At 42.7% G+C, this 11,363-nt stretch overlaps 1 protein-coding gene across 1 annotated transcript in view; it reads right to left on the bottom strand.

Moving 5' to 3' along the window:
* Positions 1-1,463: 1,463 nt before the first annotated feature.
* LOC127001159 (elongator complex protein 3) overlaps positions 1,464-11,363 on the bottom strand; it is a 39,796-nt gene continuing 29,896 nt past the window's right edge. The window contains exons 8-11 of the mRNA XM_050865374.1: positions 10,447-10,579; positions 9,294-9,421; positions 1,905-2,086; positions 1,464-1,621 (exon numbers count right to left, since the gene is read on the bottom strand). Of these exons, the coding sequence (XP_050721331.1) occupies positions 1,548-1,621; positions 1,905-2,086; positions 9,294-9,421; positions 10,447-10,579 (517 nt within the window). The 3' untranslated portion in view covers positions 1,464-1,547. The remainder of the gene's footprint in view (positions 1,622-1,904; positions 2,087-9,293; positions 9,422-10,446; positions 10,580-11,363) is intronic.

Below are 11,363 nucleotides of genomic sequence, written 5' to 3'. Positions count from 1 at the left end.
TCAAAGTAGGGTAACTGGACAATTATTAGGGAAACTTTTAGGTATTTTAAGGCAATGCATCTCCCAATTTAAACTCTTTGAACTAGAGATTTAGTAACAAAAATTCAATATTTTTCCACCTGACAAGAAATAAACTGAAAATAATAAAAAAATATAAGTGACAGCTACGGAAAAAAAGTAAAGAAATGCGTAAATTTGCGGGAAATATTTGGTAAAATATACGGATTTAGGATAAACTGGAGGCTTCTTTCTTTTCACTTCTTGTTGTTGCTTGTTGGGCTCTTTGTTCAGTTTGGCTGTGACGTTGTCACCGTGTAATCGCGTTCATTATTGTCGCCTTGTTTATCGTTATCGACGTCATGGTAGGTGACCAGAGTGAGGACGTTTTTTTTCCGTCTGAGGATGCTGACCCTGTTAGGGAGCCGGCAGCAGCTGTGGGTGAGGCAGAGGACACTCAAGCTGACGGTCAGGAGTCCCATAAGTTCCTGAACCCGTGGCCCCACCTGGAGAAGTACTTTGTCCTTAAATCAAGAGATATGACGAACGCCAATGTCTTGCACTTCCGGTGCGTCATGTGCCAACCAAAGGAGACCATCATTAACGGACAGACGGGGTTTTAGAGCCAAAATGCTAAACCAAAGCCAAATCCATATAAAAAATGGTTAGCGGTCAGCAGTTAGCATTAGCTTCCACTAATTTCTTGATCGGTTTATCATAAGCGAAGCTAATGTTTTAGTTAGTGGATTACCAGTTAGTGAAGCTAATTTTTCGGTTAGCAGTGCCCACCACTGCTTGGTACCATGTAATCCTGCATGGTTGGACTGTCGGCGACTAAACCACCTCCGCTGTTGGGCTATCCAGCGAGAAGGGTGACTAGACACTCAGCAGGATGAAATATAAGCCCTGTGAAATGGCAGATGAGCTTGCTAGCCAACAGACATCTAGTTCTAGGGTGTGGGTTCTGACTCACAGCCAGAGCCATGCACACAGTCTTCCTGGGCATCCCCACTCCCCCTTCCCTGGTGGCTGACAAACCAGGTTCTTCCCTCTGTTTCTTGATTTTTTTGCTTCACTGCAATACCCTTGCCTTCTCTCTACTGCTCTCTCATTATTTTCACCTTTATTTTCTCTTTTTTGGGGTTTCATAAATTTTGGGGCTGCTGAACAGGCCGCATAAAGTGTACTCCTCCCTCTCTGCCTGTTTCATCTTTATAATAATGATAGTAATAATCGAAGTCTGTAAAACTGAGGGTTTACTGTATGTATATTGCAACATGGTGATGATCCAGACCAAGTTTTGTGTGGCCATCAGCCATAGGCTACATTGCAGAGTGGTGTAAAGTCGGACATAATGGCTTTCACCAAACAAAAAGTTTACAAAAGTGGCATAAAGTCAAATTTGTTTACTGATGAAATGATGTAAAGCAGGGTATGTTAGTTTGGAAACTGAATAAAAGTTATAATTTACTTTTACTTGGAGTACTTTATTGATTGTTGTTATAATTAGACAAGAGGTAAATTTATAACAACCATACCAGCTGTCACAGCTACAGAGACTTGGACATGTATGGACCATCTAGCTCATAGCCCAGTTTCCTGTAGTAGTTACGGGTACCAACTCCTGTGGATCAGAAAGACAGATTTTAAGATAAGTGATGGTAGTTAAATCAGTAAATTTATGTTTGAAACAAAAACTAAAAGACAATGCTTGAATCATTTCTGCTGTTGCAGATAACCATACAATTAAAATTTTTGATACATCATAGAAAAGATAAAACTTCTTTATTTTGATACCAAGTTACAAACTCATCAAAGTGATTACAGCAGAATCTGACACTGTAAAAACACTCCAAAATACATTATTCTGGCTACTCAACTGAAATAAATCTTTCATAACCACTCACCTGAGATAACCGTAATTTTATGAGACCCATGCTCTTCTTTGGCAATCCTTTCAGCTTCCTCCATGAGCAGCATGCCAAAGCCCTGATGCTGGAACTTGGTGGGGTCTCTTGCACTAACTGGAACCACAGACCCATACACATGCAGCTCCCTCACCACTGACACTCCGCCCACCAGTTCTGGCCTGGTGTTCCAGGAGAAAATAATTTAATGCTTTCCCTATGACTGCCATCAATGAACTCCTATTCTAATAAAAACAATTTAATCTATCACATTAGTAATCAAGAATTTTGCTACTTCTGTAAGGTAGTTCAGCTTTGGGTGATGAATGAATCCCTGTAAGTGACACCTCACTTTCTTTAGAAGGTAACATGTGAGAGATGGTTTCACAGAATTCACTGTCTCTCCACATAAAGAGCCTCTACTTTCTGCAGTATTCACATTTCATATTATTACCTGCATATCTTTTATTTTGTATTGTCCTGGTTATTTTTCAAATACAGTCATACCTCGGTTTACGAGTTTAAATCATTCCGGAATTTTGCTCGCACACCAAAACAACCGTAAACCAAAATGAATTTCCCAATGAAACAAATGTAAATCCCATTAATGTGTCCCATATCTCAAAAAAATCTTTATATAAAAATCATACATGTTATTTTATTCAGAATTAAAGTAATTTTACTAACTAAAAGCAATAATAATTAATATAAAACAAATCAACGTGTTACTGTTGTTAAGGAGACCCCCTCAACTGCTAATTATGCTCGAGGTGTAACCTTTGCACCATGGTTTAGAAGCCGCAGTTTTCCTATTCTCAAGGCACTGAAACTACATTCAACCACCAACGTGAAGCTAACCTGATATATCGTCCGAGATGGCGGGTGAACGGGAGTCACGGTCATGTCCAGGAGGGCATACAAGCCCCTGAGGCTCACACCCCGTTCCTGTTGCGAGCATAGTATCCACCATTCCTGTTTTCTTCTTTGCAGCACCATCCCTTTTAACCATCTTTATTGGGGACATTGTTAAAGCACAAAGAATGCACACTGTACCGCTGACAACACTAAGATCGCATACCAATGCACAAATGCAATCGGACACAAGTGCATGGATATTATCTCTACAAGATTACAACACGAATTGAGACAAGGGTTGCCAACATGCCACCCTTTCCTTAACCCCTTCTGCACCAGGACCTACACCTGTACATCTTTTTTGCTTCAGTAAACCATACTGGGACGTACGGGTGTACGTCTTCTTTATTGGCGCTGAAATGAAAACGGTTTGGAGGCACTGGGTGGTGTTTATGGACAGGCTTTATGTGCTGGGATGGCTGAAGCTCCGCCCACAATCCTGGGACCCAATCAGAGTCCCAGATGTCAATGACACGGGGCAACGTCATGGCACTGAAGCCCACTCACAGTGCGATACACCCCTCACTTTGCCTCAGGCATCCATACAAGCAGGATTACAGTATTTTTGTGCTACCCACCCCTAGCCATATTTGATTCAGCTACGTGACGGACTTTTCCGCATGTTTCGGCGTCATGTCGAGTGATGAGCTTGTCAAGTTGGGGTCAGAGTACCTGCCAGGTAGTTCTGATGAGGAACAGAGCAACGAAAGTTATGTGAGTGGCGAGAGTGACGTTCAAGACAACAGTGAAGATGAGTTATTGGATGACACTGAACCTATTGTTGACCAAGGGTGACGGTTCATGTCCAACCCATTTGCTGACGCCCGCCCAGACCCACTCCCTTTGTTCAGTGACGCGGGCACAGGTATATCAGCTCATGTGCCCCAGTTTACCTCCCCAAGTGAGGATATTCTTTTTATGATATAGTAATTGATAAACTTTGTGAGTGGATGAATGCCCGGGCAACTGAATATTTTACAGCAACAGGAAAGCAAAAATTAAATGGGTTATTGTGGAGGCCTGTGGATCGTGATGAAATGTATGTGTTTCTCAGCTTACTGATGGCGATGGGGGTAAATAAACTGCCCCGTGTACACATGCACTGGTCCAATGATGTTTTGGTGGGAGGCCCAAACATTTTTTGTAAAGAGGTGATGGCTAGAGCACGATTTCTGTGCCTGCTAAAGTTCATGAGGTTCGCCGCTCACGACCAGGTGAACAAGAGGAGACCCAGAACCCGTGTGGAGTCTTTCTTTGACCTGCTGCGCCAACGGAGCCAGAGTTTGCTGATACCAGGGAAGGACATTGCTGTTGATGAGGCGTTGATGCTATGGAAGGGGAGGTTGGGGTTCAAGCAGTTTATCAGGACGAAAAGATCATGGTTTGGAATCAAAGTCTTCGTTCTGTGCCCCGCAGATAAAAATTGGAGTGGCTACTCCTGGAATTTTGAGGTGTACAATGGGAAGGACTCAAATTTCTCCATACCTGACCCTGCTGCATCCAACCTATCCATGTCAGAAGTGGTCGTGGTGCACCTAATGAGAGACCTGTTGGACAAAGGGGCGCCATGTTGTGACCGACAACTGGTGCACCAGTTTGCACCTCAGTAACTATTTACTCACCAGGGACACCTTATTTACTGGTATTATACGTGGGGACAGGGGGCCACCTAAAAGACTGATGACTGAAAAACTGTCCAGATGCCAGGCTACATTTGCAAGGAATGGCAACACTCTGGTTCTGAAGTATATGGACAAGAAGGAGGTCAATGTACTCACAACTCAGTACACTGCAGGCTTAGTAGAGAAAACTAAGACCTTCTTTGGCAATAAGACGGTTTTCTACAATAAACCACTCCACATACAGATATAACAGCCTCATGGGCAGCGTTGATATGGCCGACCAACTCCTGGAGCCATATGCCTATGAGAAAAAGTCACTTGCCTGGTTCAAGAAGCTGGGTATACATTTCATCTTCTGGGTATTGCTGAACTCCTACCTGGCCTACCGGAACCAGACAAACTACAACAAGGACTTCATGACTTACATCATAAAAGTTAGTAAGGAGTTGACATCCAAACATAGTGCTGGTGCCATGGCCATCATCAAAAAGGCAGAAGAGCAGAAGATACAGAGACCCCGGAAGATGGCTAAGGCTGACCTGGTACATGCCTGGGTTTGTTTCCAGCCCAAGAAACAAAAGAAATGTCGTATCTGCTCCACCAAGTTCAGGAAGAGGAAGGACACTGTCTACCACTGCCCTGGGTGCCCTGGGGAGCCTGGACTGTGCTCTCATGAATACTTCATGGCCTGGCACACTGATATCCCAGGGTCAGGTCGCAAGGCAGGTCCCAAGGCAGATCCCAAGGCAGGCCCCAGTAGGGCCACCCATGGGGACAGGCAGTAACCTCTTGAACTCCTTCAACCCCAGACAACCCAAGCACAGCAGAAGACATATTTTTGGTGAGTTTACTATTATTATTATTATTATTATTATTATTATTATTATTATTACCAATGTGTTCATATATATTCATTTATGTGTACACTGTGTTTTCCCATAAGAATATGAACAAAAACTATGAAGAGAAGGGAAGTTTTATGGGTGGAACTGTTGCGTAAAACACCGGGGGGGAGGGTGAATGTGGCTGGGTGGAGAGCGGTATGGGGGAGTGGAGCGCTAGAAAGCGGAGCAGTGCCGAAGGGGTTAAAATACGGAATGCCATTTGTTACGTATCTGGCCATCTGAATTGTAAAGCAGATAAAATTCAGTATTTTAAAACTGTAGTGAGCGCTTTGTTCGGTGAACCACAAACCCAATCCATAAAATTGTTTGTCAAGTGTCGTCCTGAAATACGTGTAAAATATGCGTTGTAACATCCCTCCCCCCTTCCTCCTGCCTTCACAAGCAGCAGCTGTCAGTCATGGCAAGCTAGAGAAATTTTAGGGTTGCAACCTCTACACTAAATATGGATTCATTCTGTATTGGAGAATGGGATGTAGTATTTCTTATTTTTTTTAGCTCAAGGTGGCAACCCTAACTGAGACTATTCCCATTTTTCTCATCTTTGAGCACTCTTGTCTTGCGGCGAACAAAGGGAACATGCTCACGTCTTCGACTTGTACAAAAAAACACGCCAATCCTCATCGAAAGACCGATTTGGTTGGCTACGCTGATGTCAGCTGATAGTTGGCCTATCAGCATCCTCTCCTCTCCTTCATGAGCCGTCACCTGGCAAGGGTCAAAGGTGTCTCCACAGAGGGACATACGCACTTGACCCCAACGGCCTCTATATAGCTTGTGTCCCCACCCTTGAGGTGATGAAAAAAAATATACAGTAATCCCTCGCCATATCGCGGTTCACTTATCGCGGTCTCGCTGTATCGCGGACTTTTAAATTGTATCGTATCGCGGATTTTTCGCTATATTGCAGGATTTTGCGGTAAAATAAGCATTTTCTAGCCTAAAAAATGAAAACGATATAAATCAACGTAATTAGGAACACACCTAAATAACCACCTACGTCACCCACCTATTTTTTTTTTCCGTCGCGGCCTATTGCGCCGTTAGTCTTTTCCCTGGTTCACTCTTCCCCCACTTCCTTTCTTTCTTCTCTTTCTCCGTCCCCGTATTTTTTCTCCTTCCTTCTCATTTCTTTCTTCTTTTCCTTTCACCTCCCTCCCAGTTTTTCTCTTTTAATTTCTCTTTCCCTCCCACTCACACCCTTTCTCTCCCCCTCTTTCCTCACCTTTACCTGACCCTCCCTACCTCTCTCTTTTAATCTCTTTCCCTCCCACTCACACCCTTTCTCTCCCCCTCTTTCCTCACCTTTACCTGACCCTCCCTACCTCTCTCTTCTTTCCCGTCCCATTTCTTCCACTCATTTCCTTTGTTTCCTCCTTTCTCACACCCTCTTATCTTTAGTCTTATCTCTCACTCTATCACTCTTCCTCCCTTTCTCCTTCCCCATTAGATTATATGGACACACACACACACACACACACACACACACGCATGCACGCACGCATACACACACAGAAGGGGAAATGGGAAGGGTGTGTGGCGGGAGGGGCTGAAGTGAGTCAGGTCATGTCCTAACCAAAGCCCTGACCTGACTCCCTTCTGCCACTCCCTCCCCACTCCCTTCTCATTTCATCCTCTGTGTGTGTGTGTGTGTGTGTGTGTGTGTGGTTGTGTGTGTGTAATTCACCTCTTGGTCTGCTACGGGTCTCTCTCGAGACAGCCAGCCGTTCCCCTACGGAAGAGCACAGAGCTCGTAGTACCGATCTTTGGGTAGGACTGAGACCACTCACACACAACACACCGCGACTACGAGATCACAACTCCTTGCCTGACGTCGCGTATCTACTCACTGCTAGGGAACAGGGGCTACACGTGAAAGAAGATAAACCCAACTTATCTTCGCCCAGCCGGGGAATTGAACCCCGGTCCTTCTGGTTGTGAGCCAGATGCTCTACCCTGAGCTACCGGGCCGTATGTGTTTACAACTAGGTAAACACACCCACAGAATGTGAAATGGAAAGGGTGTGGGGAGGGAGGGGCGGAAGTGAGTCAGGTCATGTCCTGACTGATGCCCTTACCTGACTCTCCCTCAGGACCTCACCTGACTCTCCCTCAGGACCTCACCTGACTCTCCCTCAGGACCTGACATGATTCTCCCCACTGTCCCTCCCTCCCTACACCCTTCTTGTTTTCATCCTCTTTATCTCTCCCTGTTTCCTTCACTACTTTTCCTTGTTCTCCCTTCTTACATCCTCTATCGGTAGTTTTTTCATGACTCACTTTGTCCCTCTCCTCCCTTTCCCCTTCCGTATTTACCTAATTGTGATATATAAAAAAGTGAGCTACGCTCATATTGTCCTTTCTCTGAGCATTCTTCCGCTCCACGAAACTAATTCCTGTGCGAAGTTCGTATTTACGAAGCAAATGTCAAAAGTTGAAACAAGAATTATAGTATCATTTATTGGGACCACGTCGCAACAACGAAACGTCGCAGGGAGTGTTTATAAGAGTGTGGGAAAGGTAAATAGCAGTGTGGGAAAGATTTATACGAGTGTGGGGAGGGTTTATAAAGCCTTAAAATATATATAAATAATAAAAAAAAGAAATATAAGGTCGCTACTTCGCGGATTTTCACCTATCGCTTAGGTTCTGGAACCTAAACCCCGCGATAGACGAGGGATTACTGTATATATATATATATATATATATATATATATATATATATATATATATATATATATATATATATATATATATATATATATATATATATAGATATATAAAAGAATCTTGTACAAACAGGATGCTCGTATGCCAAATCACCACTCGTAAAACAAGGCATGTTTTGTAATTTTCTTTTTGATCGTAAATCAAAACACTCATTAACACTTTCATTGCGCATGGCGAGGGAGGCGACTATCCCCCCAGGTGCACTATGGCAGCCGAACGGGGGGAAGGGGGTCTTTTTTAACCTCTGTATCTCAAAAACTATTCATCACAGCTAAAAATCAAAAACACCATTGGAAAGAGGAGGCACAGATCTATAGGATTCGGTTATGTATGCCTCTCCTGTGAACGTACAGGCATGTTCAGGAGGTGTTGCCTGTGAACACTTACATCAGTGCGTGCGCGACAGTCAGCCATATTGAGGCAACTGCGGAGATCTCTTGATGGGGTGCTGGCAAGGTAGTATTGCCAATTGCAAAATTTACAACTATTTGGTCAAAGAATCAGTCAGGTGATAGATGAAGCTATGCAAAAATGCTGCTATATTGGACAAGAACATCCACCAGTTACGCATCTGTAGATTTTCAGCGCTTTTCCACGCTAAACTGATATGATTTTTCACCAAATTTAGTGGAAAACCAACTGAACTGGCAATGCTGAGGTGAGAAATAGTGTTGGAACACTCTCATACGCGGGAAATTTGAGTACAACTGGAGCTCGCAGCGAGGATTTGGCACCACCGAAAAGTTACGCTAGTCCTCACTACGAGTATTTAGCAACGAAAGGGTTAACTAAGGCACTCATAAACCAAGGTTTGACTGTATTGTATTTCCTGATGGATTGAATATTATCCTAAGAAAACAATATTCAATAAAAATTCAAATGTATTATCAGATAATATCCAGAAGCACAGGCAACTGCTCCATGATGTACATACATATTCTGTCTTTGCCTATGGTAATCTACTTTTTTATTTATAAAATAATTAGTTTCCTTTTCTACTTGCAGACTCAATTATAAAATTTTAGCAATGCTTTTTTCATTTCATGTGATTTCATTATAAAGATTCTTAATTAAGAACTAAATTCTAATTTCCAATATATCATTGTGTCCTTTCATCTCTTATCACTCCACCTTCAAACATGAGGGCAGTATTTGTATGATTGTTCAAAGGAGAAATAACCATTGAGAAAGTCTACATAAAATGACAGCCAATCACCAACCTAAAGGTATGCTCAGAACACTTCCTGAGTCGCAGCAGTCCAACCAGGATGTCTTGCTGAGGATCCTCATAAGATAAGAAAGTTTCCCAGCCCCCATTGGCTGTATAATCTCGTCGGATGAGTTCCACCTGTCACAATAGCACACATTAACTTAGGATAAAGATCTATTTTGACAAAGAATTAGCAGTACTTCTGTAAAATATGTTTACATAGATTTACTTAGATATTTAGACCAGGCATTCTGTATTGTCTCCGCCAGTTCTTTTACATACTACAGATGCTGTCTGTATTTCAGGGACTTGTCTGTCCTCGTATGGAGTATGCATCTCGTGTGGGGGGGCTCCACACACTGCCCTTTGGGACAGAGCGGAATCAAAAGCTCTTCATTTACCCAACTCTCCTCCTTGTAATGACAGTCTTTTACCTCTTAAAACTCTACTGCAATGTTGCATCTCTTTTGATCTTCTATCAAAATTTTTATGCTGACTGCCCTTCTGAACTTACTAACTGCATGCCTCCATCTCTCTTGTGGCCTTGCTGCACAAGACTTTCTACTCAAGCTCATACCTATTCTATCCAAATCCCTTATGCAAGAGGTAATCACCATCTTCACTCTCATCTCTTTCACTGGTAGAATCTGGAAAAGTCTTCCTTTGTCTGTATTTTCTCCTGCCTACGATTTGAAGTCTTTCAAAAGGGGAGTATCAAGACACCTCAGCTACCTGAAACTATCCTCTCTTCTGCTTCTCATACTAACTACCTTTTGATAGAACAGTGTTTAGCAGGCTTTTTTGTTTCCTGTTTTTGTTTACCCTTAAACTGTTTCTGGAAAAAAAAGACCCTATGGTCCAAACTAGGTGGTCTGTCCTTAGACTGAAGCAAAATTACATCAAGTCAAATGGCAACCATTTTCAGCATTTCTACTGAATATTAAGGTGAAGGAAGTGGCGGTTGAGCTTATTTTTAAATCAATTAATCGTGTTGTATTGGACTTATGAAGGTGGAATTTATTCTATTCTTGTGCTATAATGTCAGTGAAGGAAAATTTGGTGTAGTTTGAATTTATTTATGTTAATATTTGTTTACACTGAAGTTTTCTGTCATTATTCTCATTCAAAACGTGTCACCAATCACAAACAATTTTAGTACTGACCTCATAAGGACGAACTTTGTGGTGAATCTCCTGGATGCCAACCTCCCTTGTGCGTACATCTCGACATTCTGTCCCAAGATCCTTCATGCGTGCCAAAGCCAGCTCCCGCAAGTTGCCATGCTCCACACCTGAGCTGGAGACAACATTCTGACTCAGGGGCAAGCACAGTTGAACTTAAGCTGAAATTGGTGCAGTATTGAAGCTTACAGGCAAAAGATTGTATAATCCATCCTCATACAGCGGGGTCCTAAACACGTCATTTGTTATAGCATTCGTTTGTTTCAGGTTACATTGAAATACATATACAGTAAGCCTCATTTAAGTTGGCCCTCTTTAAATCTGAATTACTGATAAGGTAACACTGGTAAAATATTAAGATAAACATCAGTTTGAATTTTGAGCAATTGCTGGATAAAAGTTAGAAAAATTACTCTTAATTGGCAATGTGCCATATATTGGAGATCCAAAGCCCCTTTCATCTGCTAGGGCTAGGATAGTACTGCCAGTTTCAGTGCCAGGAGTACTGTTAGTACTGGTACTAGTGCCAAGGCCAGAGACAGATGCATGCAACACTGAGAGACTAGCCTTCATGGACAATACTGACAGCTGCCTGCAGTCCTGGCACTCACTTATTGTAACCATTATGGTGTTGGTAGTGACATGAGGCTTTGTCATGTTGTGGATCACACTGGTGTCACTTATTTTAGGTCCCTGACGATGTCCCCCGGTAGCCATTAGGACGTGTGTATATGCACCATTTTCAGATATTCAGCATCACATCACAGATGCAAATGCTTTCTTTCATAATGCCCAACATGAGTGTTATAGAGTCCCAATCTTGGTGGCCATTTAGCAGGTTATACCATCTAGGTTTGTTTCAATACATGGCGATATTCACACAATACAGATAATTCTCA

Source organism: Eriocheir sinensis, chromosome 20, assembly GCF_024679095.1.
Source record: "Eriocheir sinensis breed Jianghai 21 chromosome 20, ASM2467909v1, whole genome shotgun sequence".
Lineage (NCBI taxonomy): Eukaryota > Metazoa > Arthropoda > Malacostraca > Decapoda > Varunidae > Eriocheir > Eriocheir sinensis.
This window is presented reverse-complemented; position numbering and strand designations above follow the sequence as displayed.